Raw genomic sequence first — 16,735 nt, 5'->3', positions numbered from 1 at the left:
GTGAGTTAAATTATTATTATTTTTTTAACCCCTCTAGCGCTAGTTTACTATGCATTCTGTATTCAGAATGTTATTATTTTCCCTTATAACCATGTTATACGGGAAAATAATAATGATTGGGTCTCCATCCCGATCGTCTCCTAGCAACCGTGCGTGAAAATCGCACCGCATCCGCACTTGCTTGCGGATGCTTGTGATTTTCACGCAGCCCCATTCACTTCTATGGGGCCTGCGTTGCGTGGAAAACGCACAATATAGAGCATGCTGCGATTGTTACGCAACGCACAAGTGATGCGTGAAAATCACTGCTCGTGTGCACAGCCCCATAGAAATGAATGGGTCAGGATTCAGTGCGGGTGCAATGTGTTCACATCACGCATTGCACCCGCGCGGAATACTCGCCCGTGTGAAAGGGGCCTTAGGACTCATGCACACGACCGTATGGCTTTTTCAGTGTTTTGCGGTCCGTTTTTTTACAGATCCGTTGTTCCGTTTTTTGTTTCCGTTGTGTTTCCGTTTCCTTTCGGTTTTTACGTTCCAGTAATTACATAGAAAAAAATTGGTCTGGGCATAACATTTTTAATAGATGGTTCAGCAAAAACGGAACGGATACGGAAGACATACGGATGCATTTCCGTATGTGTTCCATTATTTTTGCGAACCCATTGACTTGAATGGAGCCAAGCACTGGGATTTGCGGACAAGAATAGGACATGTTCTATCTTTTCACGGTACGGAAATACGGAAATACTGAAACGGAATGCACACGGAGACACTTCAGTTTTTTTTGCTGAACCATTGAAATAAATGGTTCAGTATATGTACCGCATACTTAACAAAAAAAAACGCCAGTGTACTGAACGCAAAATACTGTCGTGTGCATGAGTCTGAGGTCACGTTGTGGGGCTTACATAATAGAAACCACCCATAAATGGCTACACCCCTCAAGGTATTCATCACTGATTTTACAAACTTTCTTAACCCTTTAGGTGTTCCACAAAAATTAAAGGAAAATGTAGATGAAATTTCAGAATTTCACTTTTTTGGCAGATTTTCTAATCTAATCCATTTTTTTCCGCTAACAAAGCAAGGGTTAAAAGCCAAACAAAACTCAATATTTATTACCCTGATTCTGTGATCGTAACCTGCTGTATGGGCACACGGCGGGGCGGAGAAGGAAAGGAACGTTTATTGGTTTTTGGAAGGCAGATTTCAGATTTCACTGGGATAACTTTAAGTTGCCATGTCACATTTGAAGACTCCCTGATGCACCCCTAGAGTAGAAACTACGGGATAAGGTGGCAGTTTTGTTGGTACTATTTTAGGGTACATATGATTTTTGGTTGCTCTATATTACACTTTTTGTGAGGCAAGGTAACAAAAAATAGCTGTTTTGGCACCATTTTTATTTTTGTTATTTACAATGTTCATCTGACAGGTTAGATCATGTGGTATTTTTATAGAGCAGGTTGTTACGGACACGACAGTACCAAATACAGTATGACTACTTTTTTTGTTGTTTGTTTCAGTTTTACATAATTAAAGGGAACCTGTCACCATGATTTTGCGCATAGCGCTGGGGACATGGGCTGCTAGATGGCCACTAGCTCATCTGCAGTACCCAGGTCCCACAGCTCTCCGCGCTTTTATTGTGTTAAAAAAACCTTTTGAGTGATATGCAAATTACCTGATATGAGTCCTGTAGCCGGAGATGAGTCAAGCGTCAAGGAGCCCAGCACCGCCCCGCGTCCTCCGAATCTCCTCCTTGCCGGCTGACGTCACACAGCTGGAGCGCCAAAATCTCGCGATGCGCGAGCTAGCGCATGCGCAGTGTCGGCATCATGTTCATTCCCTGTGCTGGCATCAGCACAGGGAACGAACTACGCATGCGCCAGCTCGCGCATCGCGAGATTTCGGCGCTCCAGCTGTGTGACGTCAGCCGGCAAGGAGGAGATTCGGAGGACGCGGGGCGGTGCTGGGCTCCTTGACGCTTGACTCATCTCCGGCTACAGGACTCATATCAGGTAATTTGCATATCACTCAAAAGGTTTTTTTAACACAATAAAAGCGCGGAGAGCTGTGGGACCTGGGTACTGCAGATGAGCTAGTGGCCATCTAGCAGCCCATGTCCCCAGCTCTATGCGCAAAATCATGGTGACAGGTTCCCTTTAAGCATTTTTGAAAAAAAATATTTTTTTGTGTCTTCATATTCTGAAAGCCATAGTTTTTTTTATTTTTTGGGCGACTGTCTTAAGTAGGGGCTCATTTTTTTTGGTATGAGATGACAGTTTGATTGGTACTATTTTAGGGTGCATATGACTTTTTGATCGCTTGGTATTACACTTTTGTGATATAAGGTGACAAAAAATTTCTTTTTTGACACACTTTTTTTTTTTTTTGGTGTTCATCTGAGGGGTTAGGTCATGTGATATTTTTATACAGCAAGTTCTTAAGGATGCGGCGATACCTAATATGTATACTTTTTTTATTTATTTAAGTTTTACACCTTAGCATTTAAAAAAAAAAAATCATGTTTTAATGTCTCCATATTCTGAGAGCCTTAGTTTTTTTTTTTTTGGGCGATTGTCCTAGGTAGGGTCTCATTTTTTGCGGGATGAAATGACAGTTTGATTGATATGATTTTGGGGTGCATATGACTTTTTGATCGCTTGGTATTACACTTTTTGTGATGTAAGGTGACAAAAAATGGCTCTTTTGACTGTTTTTATTTTTATTTTTTTTGCGGTGTTCACCTGAGGGGTTAGGTCATGTGCCGGTCTTTACGGACGTAGCAATACCAATACCTAATATGCATACTTTTTTTTATTTATTTAAGATTCACACAATAATATAATTTTTGAAACAAAAAAAAACATGTTTTAGTGTCTCCATAGTCTGAGAGCCATAGTTTTTTTTATTTTTTGGGTGATTGTCTTAGGTGGGGGCTCATTTTTTGCAGGATGAGGTGATGGTTAGATTGGTACTATTTTGGGGGGCATACGCCTTTTTGATCGCTTGGTGTTGCACTTTTAGTGATGTAAGGTGACAAAAAAATGTTTTTTTAGCACAGCTTTTATTTAATTTTTTTCACTGTGTTTACCTGAAGGGTTAGGTCATGTGATTTTTTTTATAGAGCTGGTCGATACCTAATATGTTTACTTTTTTCCCTATTTTTTACAATATTTTGTTTACTTTATTTTGGGAAAAGGACGCTTTATTTTTATTTTTTACTTGAAACTTTTAATTTTTTTGTAAAACTTAATTTTTTCACTTTATTTTTTTCCCCCTCTGGGACTTCAACTTTTGGGGGTCTGATCCCCTTTACAATGCATGACAATACTTCTGTATTGTCATGCATTGGCTGTAAGTGTATTACCACTATAATACACTTACAGCTTCCTGCCTGTGAGATCCAGGGGGCTGGATCCATCTCACAGGCTGTCACGGAAGGCAACCAAGATGCCTTAGGAAGGTATCAGGCTGCCTCCCCTGCCATCGGGTCCCCCGTCACAGCAGCACGGGGACCCGATGGCCACTCCGCACCTGGCAGGATTCCGCATGTGCCGTGGTCAGCGCTGACCGCGGCAGTGCGAGGGTTAATGCACCGGCATTGGTGTTTTTTTTTCATTGATGCGGCGCATACAGCAGGGGTCCAGCTATCAGTGACTGCAGGACCCCTGCCTCTGATCAGGCGGGCGCAGCTCCTGCACCCGCCCGATCAGCATGACGTACATGTACTTCACTGGTCTTTATGTCCCGGCCAGATATGACGTACATGTATGTCATGGGTCCTTATGGGGTTAATAGTGACCAGTCTTAAAAACGTTTGGATAGATATTTGAAAAGTCTAGGCATAGCAAAATGGTCTTGGAGTTCCCTATAAGACAGATCACCTGGATTTTCAATCCTTCTTTTACTATATGAATGTGTATATATTGAGACCATATGTAGTATATGTATAAATCAGTTGAAGTCTTCTCAATTTAATTTCTATGTTTCTACTTCAGGGAGCTACAGCCCTTCATCCAGGAGTTTTATCGACGACACCCCTACAAGGTGAGCAGATATTTTTTCTCATTTACTGTTGGATGTAGCCTTTCCCTTAAAGGGGATATTCGGGCTACAGATATTGATGATCTATCCTCATAATACAGATGTAGCCGAGCTAAAATTGACACTGATAACACATGGCACAGTGTTATCTTGGTTATCACATGACAAAAGCCATTGAAATCCATTGAAAAGTCAGTTATCTTTTTTCTTGCCATTCTTTACTTAGCGTGAAAAGAGAGGGAGTGCGAATTCCGCTAGTAAAGATACCACAGATCATGAGAGCAGTGGAAGAAGGTGGGAGACAGGATAGTTAAAGGGGTTTTCCAAATCTTTAATACTGATGACCTAGCCTCTGTATAGGTCATCAACATCTGATCTGTTTGTTGTAAGGTGGTGCTGTCCCGGGCTTCACATCGCTATGCTAGGCGGAGGCTCCGACCTAGCAGTGAGCTCGGTGACGTCACCGGCATAGATAGACAGTGTATGGAGCTACACTAGGCTCTTTTGGAGGCGGGTACGTAGCATAGTACTTGCCTTCAAAACAGCCTGTGGCAGCTCTATACACCGCCCATCTGTGCCTGTGACGTCACCAGGTCGGAGCCTCCGCCTAGCATAGCGATGTGAAGCATGATACATCACCAGCTCACAACAAACAGGGGCTTGCACCGCGAAGATGCAGCCTGGTAAAGGGGAGCATCGGAGCAAGAAAATGCTCCAATGCTCCTCTCATACATACTAAGTGAATACAGAAAAGGTGATATCCGGGTTCAGCCCTGAACCCACACAACCCCTTTAACTGTTACATCCCAATTCCTTTATGCTGGATTTTTAAATAGACACTGCTACATCCTTTAAGTGACTGAATATAATTAAATTTGCAGAATTTTCTGTTTTAGTATAAATAAGGCTGGGTTCACATCACAAACTGTATAAAATATACCTAAAAATGAATGCAAACGGGTGCCAACTATATAAATGAATCTTCTCTGTGTCTCAGGAGATCAGTCATGCCCCTCTTTCTCCTTCTCACAGTCTAGCGCCTGGCTGTAAGATAACTGGCTGCGGCAGGAGCCTCCCATCTCAGCCCTGTCTACAGTAGGATGCAAAGACTTTTAAAGGGCTTTCTGGGACCCAATGGGTCCTGCAAACCCACCTTAATTACACATAACATGACCATAGAAGCAATTTTGTAATGTACTTACCATGGATCAACCTCTTGGGAATGTGAAGCTCCTCATCTGAAAAACCTGCTTCAGCAGACCCACGTCTCTTACCAGGTATCTGGCCTGGCCTATGTAGGAGACATCACTTCCGCTGTGGATACAGCCAGAACTATTCCTCTCCTTGGCACATGAGCAAACTTCGGAATCCACCTAATCTGTGCATACGCCAGGGACAGGAATAGTTCTGGCCCAGTCTTCAGCAGAAGTGACATCCAATCCATAACTTTGGCCAGAAACCTGGTAAAGGACATGTGGTTGGCAGAAGCAGGATTTTCAGAAGAAGAGCGTCACATGACCATTTTTCTGTGAACCGATTCACTTAACTTTGTGACAGTATATTACAAACTTTTTATTGCAGGCGAGTTCTGTTTGTTTAGGGTGGGTCTCAGAAAACCCCTTTAGGTCCAGCACCTTGACTAACTTGTTCACCAGCCAAAAAATAGGACACATCAGTGTAGAAAATTACCCCCTATGGATCTGCACAAGACTGCTTCACTTTCCCTTTCAGCCGTAATCTTCTGGCCATGTAAGGTATATGCCTTTACCTTTATCACTGAACTACTACCAGCTCATAAACACTTATTTAAGCCATATTCTTATCAGTAATGAAATAATTAAGTTATAGTAAGTGTTTATGTAGTCAGGAGATGAGAGATAAGGAGCTGTCAGCTGACCTGCCTGTGGAAAACAGTATAAACACAGAATCTGGTACTAGGGAATCTCAAGTCTGTACAGAGAAAGGGGTTGTAGATTTCTTTATGAAGACCAAATGGAAAAATGATTTTTAGCTCAAAATGAGTACAATGCAATATTAACAACAACAACAACAACAATAATAATAATAATAATAATAAAAAATCGCCTCTGAAGGTGTCAATAGCCTTTACATTTTTTGGGATGCAGGTTTACAACATGTAAAAAAAAGTTTAAAGGGTGCAAGATAAAGGATTATCATTTATGAAAATTTGTGTTCTATGTACTGGTTTTATAGGTGCCACCTCAGCACTGGCATCAACAGGAGCACATAAACCTCACAAAGTCCCACCAATGTTACTTGTCACTGGTAAGTATGAGATGATTACTGTAAAAGGTATACATTGAAGCACAAAATAAATTTTGAAACCACATTTAAGAAAACTTAAAATTCATATCCAAAAAGTAGGAATATATAATGAATATGATTTTCTGTGCCACAAAGAGTCCTTGTGTGCCAATTAATGACATTTTTGAAAAACACTTTCCATAGTATTTGCCTGTCAAATTATCCATAATAAACAACCAATTAATTATCTTGCTGCAGAAAATAGTCTTCAGCATGTGTACTAGGTGGTGCCCTATTTTGCATCCCAGTTCGCATCCCTTTCAGTGCTAAGTCAGGGAGCTTGGCTAGTTATCCCAAAAAATCTACTACAGTATTAGCTGAATTTGGATTGAAGAAACCAGAAGAGTGGCAGATGTCTGCTATACGACATCAAAATAAGGTATTCCCCAAAAAAGTGATGGCATATCACTAGGACATCAGTAAGGGTTTGACCTCAGAAAGAATGATAAGAATGAAGGGGCCACAGCACTGTAGTGTTGGGCCCCCTTCATTGTTTCTCCCCGTGCAGCGACACAGGGCAGTGGGGTGGTGCTGCAGTTTTCTGCACAGCCAGTTGGCAGGAGCGCTGCTCTGCAGGGAAAACTACAGCAGTACATCAGCACTTCAGCCACCTATTCTCAGGGATCAGCTGCCAATAGCTGTCGGCCAAGTGCTTGTTCAATTTACTACTATTCTTTCTGCTCCCCCCCCCCCCATACACTCTACTTTCCCTTGGCACAGTCTTTCATGGGAGAGTTGGGAGGACCCCATATGATGGGTTTGGCCACTTTACTCTTATCCTCAGTATAGGCCATCAATATCTGATCAGTGGGGATTCGCAACATCGCATCCCCGTCGGAAGTCAGCACCAGAATGATACAGCTCATTCTGTTGTGCAGTGGACGGACCTTGTATCTACAGCGCTGCTCCCATTCACTTCAGTTGGAGCAGCACTGCAGTAACCAACTTCGTCCACTACACAAGAATGGCGCTGTGTAGTCCCAGTGCCGGAGCTATGACAGAACAGGTGATAGGCGGAGCTGCATGTGTCAGACCCCTGCTGATCAGATATTGATAGCCTATCCTGAGGATAGGCCTTCAATGCTAAAGGAGTGGAGAACTCCTTTAAAGTAATCTAATATATAAAGCTGAGTGTATGTATGTGTGTGTGCATGTATGTCCGCCAAATGAATCCGCACTGTCGCATTTACAATCACGAAAGGTTTTAGACCCGGTCTCAGCTCTCTAGCACGTACCGTTCCTGAGATATTCCCAAAAAATGCAAATATGGCACATCACATGACCTACAATATCCAATAGAAGCCTGCAGGTCTTTCTCTTCATATCCCAACTGCCATACACACGGTCACATGTTTCTTCTCAGCCAATAGAAGCTTGCAGGTCCTTAGTCTCCACATACACACAGTTTTACACCAGGTTTCCATAACAACCCAGCCATTTTTCTTCACTGCTGCAGGTCAGCTTTAAAAGGGGCAGGGTGCTGTGGGTGACACTGTTAAGGGAGCGGAGTGCTGTGGAGGTCACAGTTCAGGGGGCAGGAAGGGTGGCCATTCAGGCCAACCTCAAAAGACGGACTAAAAAAACCCCACCTCAAGGTCCCAATAATCAACGCCCCCGACCCGGTTAGGATGCGCCCCCTCCAACTCTGCAGCCGACGGGGATTACAAAAATGAAGGTAAAAATCTACTTCTGTCAGCTGCAGGGGTGGGAGGGAGGGTGACTATCTCCCTGCAGCTCACACTCAGACAGCACAGTGCTACTGTCTGAGAGTGAGCTGTTCAAAAGGACATCCCTGTGTCCGTCCAGGCCCTGCATCGGACGGAGGACAGGGAGTCTGAAAGCCGGACTGTCCGGCCTAAAACTGGACCTCTGGCCACCCTAGGGGCAGGCTGCTGTGGAGGTCACAGTTAAGGGGACGGTCCGCTATGGAGGTCAGTGTTAAAGGGCAGATTGCTGCAGAGGCCACTGTTAAGGGGACGGGGTGTTGTGGAAACCACTGTTAAAGGGGTTGTCCGGGATCAAATATTTTTTTATTTTTTAGTGTACTCACTATTAACAGCTGAATCAAGGTCCCCCATATGTTTTTAGGTATTTTCGCCATTTCTGCATGGCTCCGACGGTCCCCCACGCACTGTTTACATCTATGTTTATTTCAGCCTAACTTCCTGCCGCACTGCACTGTGGTTCCCAGCGCAGCACGGCATCACGTGGTTTTCTGCCTCCTGCCGCACATCGCCACCTCCTCTGTGCAGTAATTGCTTATTTCTACAGCCTGACGCCCCATTTGCCCATATTACTGGAGGCATTTACTATGCTAAGTAGCATAGTGCTCTGCCTCCTTCATTCATAAAAAAGCGCCCTGCCCGGTGACGTCACTGAACCAGAGGGGCGTGGCTTAGCGTGGTTGGTTGCCGCCTTGTTTCCGCCCATCCAGGCACTTTAAATAATTCATGTGGCTGAGGTTGACGTCACCGGGCTCCCTGCGAAGAGGAAGAAGAGGCTTCGCTTGGCAGAAAGGGACCCGGTACGTCACTGAGTCTTGGAAACACAGCACTTCCGTCTGAGAGTTGGAGATTTGAAAACTGGGCATTAGAAATGTCGGGTAAAGGTACGACAGGCACGAATGTAACATTTAGGGCATTGTTGAACACATACTCCTATCTTCCCAATCCCGGACAACCCCTTTAAGGAGATGGGGTACTGTGGACATCTCTAATAAAGGGGCGGCCACTGTGGAGGTCACTGTTAAAGGGTCAGGCTGCTGTGGGGGTCACTGTTAAGGGGGCATTATGCTGTGGAGGTCACTGTTAAAGGGGCGGGCTGCTGTGAAGGTCTCTGTTAAGGGGGCAGGGAACGGGGGAGGTCACAGTTAAGGGAACGGTTTGTTATGGAGGTTAGTGTTAAGAGGCGGGGTGCTATAGACGTCACTGTTAAGGGTGTGCCACTGTGGAGGTCACTGTTAAAGGAGAGGGCACTGTGGATGTTACTGCTAAGGGGGCTGGCCACTGTGGAGGTCTCTGTTAAAGGGGCGGGGTACTGTAGATGTCACTGTTATAGTGAATACTGTTGATATCTTTTAACAACACACACAAACATTAAGGCTGGGTTCACACCTGAGCGTATTCGATAAGCGCTTTTTACAGGCGTTTTTATCGGGCGTTTGTATCGGGCGTTTTTAATGGGCGCAAACAAGCAAACGCCCATTTAGGCTGGATTCACACCTGAGTGTATTCGATAAGAGCTGTTTACAGGCGTTTTTATCGGGCGTTTTTGAGGCGTATTTTGGGGAGTATTTGCATTTTGGAAACGCACGTCGTACGCGCGTTCTTGCTATTGACCACAAAGGCATACAATGAAAAACAGAGGTGTTATGCGCGACAATACGCCCCAAAGAAGCTCCTGTACTTCTTGGGGCGTAGGGCATTTTACAGCGCGTTCGTACGCGCTGTAAAACGCTCAGGTGAGAACCATGCCCATAGGGAAACATTGGTTTTTGCCTGTTGAGCGTTTTACAACGCGTAGGAACGCGCTGTAAAACGCTCAGGTGTGAACCTAGCCTAAATGAAATAGATGTAATATGCCCGTGCGAAGACGGATCCTTTTGCTAGTCTAATATATAAAGCTGAGTGTATGTGTATATCCGCTAAAGGAATCTGCACCGTCTCATTTACAATCACAAAATTTGGCACACAGGTACATCAGGTGTCCAGGAAGGTTTTAGACCAAGTCTCAGCTCTCTAGCACGTAGTGTTCCTGAGATATTCCCCAAAAATACATTAGCCAATAGAAGCCTGGTCACGTGACCCTTATCAGCCAATAGAAGCTCGCAGGCCCTTAGTCACCACATACACACAGTTTTACACCAGGTTTCCATAACAACCCAGCCATTTTTCTTCACTGCTGTAGGTCAGCTTTAATGGGGCAGGGCACTGTGGATGACACTGTTAAGGGAGCGGAGTGCTGTGGAGGTCACAGTTAAGGGGTCAGGCAGGGTGGCCCTTCAGGCCACCCTCAAAAGATGGACTTAAAACCCCGCCCCTAGGTCCTGCTAAGCCACTCCCTGACCCGCTCAGGCCATGCCCCCTCCCACTCTGCAGCTCACGGGGATTGAAAAAAATGAAGGTAAAAATCGACTTCTGTCAGCTGCAAGGATGAGACTTTTTCTTTTTGGAATGCTGCCTGTTTACTGTTTATGTATATTGGGCAAAAGTCTAGTCCCTTTGGGCTTGCACCCTTTTTGCCTTTTTCTTCTTTTTAGTGCTGCCAGAATTTTTTTTTTATCTATCTGTTATGGTTGAATAAATATATCATCATACAAAGGTCAAAATCCCAACTCTAAACACAGAGGACTATCTATAATAACTTACATATTGTGGTAAAGTGACTGATGATGGACTCATAGACTTTCTATTGAGCCTGCCTTCAGCAGCGAGGAGAGACAGCACTCTGTGTGAGCGCTTTCCTCCCCTCATTTTAGCACTCGGTGGAGGGCTCAGCACTCGGACCCCAACTGATAAATACCTATGACCTACACTTTAAAGAGGACCTTTCATCAGTTTTGACATTTGCTAATTATAGTATTACCTTGCAGGGTGGCCCCTACTAATGCCATGGGTGTGTATTTTTTTTTCAAACCCCCTCTTCACCGTTCGTCCGCTGTGGTCCCCCGATATTTTGGCGCGCTGTATTGTAATGAGCTGTAACTTCGCAACGGGGCGGAGACGCAGTCTTCTGCTGCGGGCGTCTCCTTCTCCCTGGCCGTAAGCGCGATACAATCAGAGCGGACTGCTCACAGCCAGGGAGAAGGAGGGGGGAAGGTTTCAAAAGAAAAGATACACCCATGGCATCAGAGGGGGCCGCCCTACAAGGTAATACTATAATTAGCCTACAGTATGTCAAAACTGATGAAAGGTCCTCTTTAATGTATGACAGAACTGTAAGCTCCTGAGCTCCCCCTAGTGGCAGCTGCAGGCCATCCAGGTGGAGGAGTGGAGATAGGAAGTAACTGATTTTAACAAATGAATTATCACAGAATTTTGAACCAATTTATATACAAAAGGAAAATAGTGGAAGGCTGCTTTAGAGGGCGCCAGCTGCAAAATCTTTCACTGCCAAGGCATGCCAAGATTATTACTATTATTAGGAGTTGGCATTTCAAGTGTTCTTGATTTCAATACTGAATTGAATTTTCCTAATAAGATTATATGAAAGCATAATTTATGGTGAAAACTGCTACTGTAGGCTCATGTGAAACACAGAGAGGAAATGCACCAACCAGAAATGCTACTGACTATACTAGGAAGTCATAAATGCAGGTATTAAAAGCTGAGACTTTCGCCAATATGTTCCAGTCAGGAAAATATCGGAGCCCATCACTGCACCACGTCACGGTCACTCAGCATGGCAAAGGGTCCTAGCCGCTGCTCTAACTATGGTGTGAACACGGTCTGGGGGTGATATAATTCAGCTCACAGCCAAGCCTCCACACAAAAGCCCAGCATGAATACTGCGGTAGTACAATGTGAACAAAGCCAGACTGTGAGCCACACCTACACCAGACCATGTGATGGAGGTTACCAGGTGCAACAGAGTGTCCGAACACACTCAAATCTAACAAGACAGAAACACAGAAATGAAGTGGCAATTCTGGAGGAGCTGCTCAGCCCCTGACACTGTGGCGTGTCTTTTATTGGGGGAGCAGCCCGACCGCATGTGGACCGCAGTCTACAGAACTGACAGGCTCATGTCTACAGAACTGACAGGCTCATGTCTACAGAACTGACAGGAGTAGTGCCCCCTGTCCCATCATCAAACCTGCAGTAGATGAGGACATTTTCAGTGTAGTTCTACTTTGGACTGATCCATCACTCCACATAGCAGATTACTGATCCATCACTCCACATAGCAGATTACTGATCCATCACTCCACATAGCAGATCACTGATCCATCACTCCACATAGCAGATCACTGATCCATCACTCCACATAGCAGATCACTGATCCATCACTCCACATAGCAGATCACTGATTCATCACTCCACATAGCAGATCACTGATCCATCAACCACATAGCAGATTACTGATCCATCACTCCACATAGCAGATCACTGATCCATCACTCCACATAACAGATCACTGATCCATCACTCCACATAGCAGATTACTGATCCATCACTCCACATAGCAGATCACTGATCCATCACTCCACATAACAGATCACTGATTCATCACTCCACATAGCAGATCACTGATCCATCACTCCACATAACAGATCACTGATTCATCACTCCACATAGCAGATCACTGATCCATCACTCCACATAGCAGATCACTGATCCATCACTCCACATAGCAGATTACTGATCCATCACTCCACATAGCAGATCACTGATTCATCACTCGATTACTGATCCATCACTCCACATATCAGATCACTGATTCATCACTCCACATAGCAGATCACTGATCCATCAACCACATAGCAGATCACTGATTCATCACTCCACATAGCAGATCACTGATCCATCACTCCACATAGCAGATCACTGATTCATCAACCACATAGAAGATCACTGATTCATCACTCCACATAGCAGATCACTGATTCATCACTCGATTACTGATCCATCACTCCACATATCAGATCACTGATTCATCACTCCACATAGCAGATCACTGATTCATCACTCCACATAGCAGATCACTGATCCATCACTCCACATAGCAGATCACTGATTCATCACTCCACATAGCAGATCACTGATCCATCACTCCACATAGCAGATCACTGATTCATCAACCACATTGAAGATCACTGATTCATCACTCCACATAGCAGATCACTGATTCATCACTCGGTTACTGATCCATCACTCCACATATCAGATCACTGATTCATCACTCCACATAGCAGATCACTGATTCATCACTCCACATAGCAGATCACTGATCCATCACTCCACATAGCAGATCACTGATCCATCACTCCACATAGCAGATCACTGATTCATCAACCACATAGAAGATCACTGATTCATCACTCCACATATCAGATCACTGATCCATCACTCCACATAGCAGATCACTGATCCATCACTCCACATATCAGATCACTGATCCATCACTCCACATAGCAGATCACTGATCCATCACTCCACATAGCAGATCACTGATCCATCACTCCACATAGCAGATCACTGATCCATCACTCCACATAACAGATCACTGATTCATCAGTCCACATAGCAGATCACTGATCCATCACTCCACATAACAGATCACTGATCCATCACTCCACATAGCAGATCACTGATCCATCACTCCACATAGCAAATCACTGATTCATCAACCACATATCAGATCACTGATTCATCACTCCACATAGCAGATCACTGATTCATCACTCCACATAGCAGATCACTGATCCATCACTCCACATAGCAGATTACTGATCCATCACTCCACATAGCAGATCACTGATCCATCACTCCACATAGCAGATCACTGATCCATCACTCCACATAGCAGATTACTGATTCATCACTCCACATAGCAGATCACTGATCTATCACTCCACATAGCAGATCACTGATCCATCACTCCACATAGCAGATTACTGATTCATCACTCCACATAACAGATCACTGATTCATCACTCCACATAGCAGATCACTGATCCATCACTCCACATAGCAGATCACTGATCCATCACTCCACATAGCAGATTACTGATCCATCACTCCACATAGCAGATCACTGATCCATCACTCCACATAGCAGATCACTGATTCATCACTCCACATAGCAGATCACTGATCCATCACTCCACATAGCAGATCACTGATTCCATTCATCAACCACATAGCAGATCACTGATCCATCACTCCACATAGCAGATCACTGATTCATCACTCTACATAGCAGATCACTGATTCATCACTCCACATAGCAGATCAGATTCATTAACCACATAGCAGATTACTGATCCATCACTCCACATAGCAGATCACTGATCCATCACTCCACATAACAGATCACTGATCCATCAACCACATAGCAGATTACTGATCCATCACTCCACATAGCAGATCACTGATCCATCACTCCACATAGCAGATCACTGATTCATCAACCACATAGCAGATCACTGATCCATCACTCCACATAGCAGATCACTGATCCATCACTCCACATAGCAGATTACTGATTCATCACTCCACATAGCAGATCACTGATCCATCACTCCACATAGCAGATCACTGATCCATCACTCCACATAGCAGATCACTGATTCATCACTCCACATAGCAGATTACTGATCCATCACTCCACATATCAGATCACTGATTCATCACTCCACATAGCAGATCACTGATTCATCATGCCACATAGCAGATCACTGATTCATCACTCCACATAGCAGATCACTGATTCATCACTCCACATAGCAGATCACTGATTCATCATGCCACATAGCAGATCACTGATCCATCACTCCACATAGCAGATCACTGATCCATCACTCCACATAGCAGATTACTGATTCATCACTCCACATAGCAGATTACTGATCCATCACTCCACATAGCAGATCACTGATCCATCACTCCACATAGCAGATCACTGATTCATCACTCCACATAGCAGATCACTGATCCATCACTCCACATAGCAGATCACTGATTCATCACTCCACATATCAGATCACTGATTCATCACTCCACATAGCAGATCACTGATTCATCACTCCACATAGCAGATTACTGATCCATCACTCCACATAGCAGATCACTGATCCATCACTCCACATAGCAGATCACTGATTCATCACTCCACATAGCAGATCACTGATCCATCACTCCACATATCAGATCACTGATTCATCACTCCACATAGCAGATCACTGATTCATCACTCCACATAGCAGATCACTGATTCATCACTCCACATAGCAGATCACTGATTCATCATGCCACATAGCAGATCACTGATTCATCACTCCACATAGCAGATCACTGATTCATCACTCCACATAGCAGATCACTGATCCATCACTCCACATAGCAGATCACTGATCCATCACTCCACATAGCAGATCACTGATTCATCAGTCCACATAGCAGATCACTGATCCATCACTCCACATAGCATCTCACTGATCCATCACTCCACATAGCAGATCACTGATTCATCAGTCCACATAGCAAATCACTGATTCATTACTCCACATAGCAGATCACTGATTCATCACTCGATCACTGATCCATCACTCCACATAGCAGATCACTGATTCATCACTCCACATAGCAGATCACTGATTCATCACTCGATCACTGATCCATCACTCCACATAGCAGATCACTGATCCATCACTCCACATAGCAGATCACTGATCCATCACTCCACATAGCAGATCACTGATCCATCACTCCACATAGCAGATCACTGATTCATCAGTCCACATAGCAGATCACTGATTCATCACTCCACATATCAGATCACTGGTTCATTGCTCCACATATCAGATCACGGATTTTTTCATGTATTGTTCCCGCAGTTACCATTGTCTGAACAGGAAGAACCCAAACAAGTCTGTGTAGCATGCAGAGGCAGTGTATTACATGTACTCGCCACCTCTCTTGTCCAGGAGTCTCCCAGAACTCACGCTGCGATCGCATCCAATTCTATGGGATCACTGCTACTCTGCGATTCTGGCCTCCACATCTGGTGCGTGACCAGTGTCGTTGTGTAGCCCTGCCCTTAGACCACTCTTCAAATTCTTGTTCGGCTGACACCTATGACCTGGGCTACCCTTCAACGTTTTGTAGTTCGACTGATTCATTTTAACTATTGGACTACAGTTGCCATCTAAAAATTAATGCATTTAGTTGCAATCTTGTGGACTGCAGCTGTCATTCAGCAGTTAAAATCAATCAGTTGCGCTACAAAAAGTCACAGTGTAGCACAGGCCTATCTCTCTGGACCCCTCTGTAGACATGCACACTTGGCTCGGCATGTCGTCCTGCATGGGTGGAGAGGAGAAAGTTGCTGCCAGACGCCTGTCGATGCCTTATCTCTCTGAGAACAAAGAAAACAGGCTGTTCAAATCCAATGGCCTGATCATCGCCATCAGCATCTGCCATCAGGTTACAGTCAGGAGGCCCCTTACATATTTATGTAATGTGTATGGCCAGTTTTAGAGATTTGCAGAGGTGCAGTAGTTGTATCTGACCTGATTGTATATCCACACATTTGTACCAATGACCCTCCATACTTTCAAAAAAGTGCAAATATACTATCACAATTATTAATGCTAAAAACATGAAAAGAAATATAGGTTGGTAAAGATGTTATGTTC

General features: G+C 44.3%; 1 protein-coding gene across 4 annotated transcripts in view; it reads left to right on the top strand.

Moving 5' to 3' along the window:
- Nucleotides 1-16,735, top strand: part of DOK7 (docking protein 7) — a 144,131-nt gene that overhangs the window by 101,059 nt on the left and 26,337 nt on the right. For 3 of the 4 annotated variants that reach the window (XM_040419170.1, XM_040419168.1, XM_040419169.1), the window contains exons 8-9: nt 4,008-4,056; nt 6,268-6,339. In XM_040419170.1, the coding sequence (XP_040275104.1) occupies nt 4,008-4,056; nt 6,268-6,339 (121 nt within the window). The remainder of the gene's footprint in view (nt 1-4,007; nt 4,057-6,267; nt 6,340-16,735) is intronic. The other variant, XM_040419171.1, reaches the window with a different exon arrangement.

Source organism: Bufo bufo, chromosome 2 (genome assembly GCF_905171765.1).
Source record: "Bufo bufo chromosome 2, aBufBuf1.1, whole genome shotgun sequence".
In the NCBI taxonomy this organism is placed as follows: Eukaryota; Metazoa; Chordata; class Amphibia; order Anura; family Bufonidae; genus Bufo; species Bufo bufo.
This window is presented reverse-complemented; position numbering and strand designations above follow the sequence as displayed.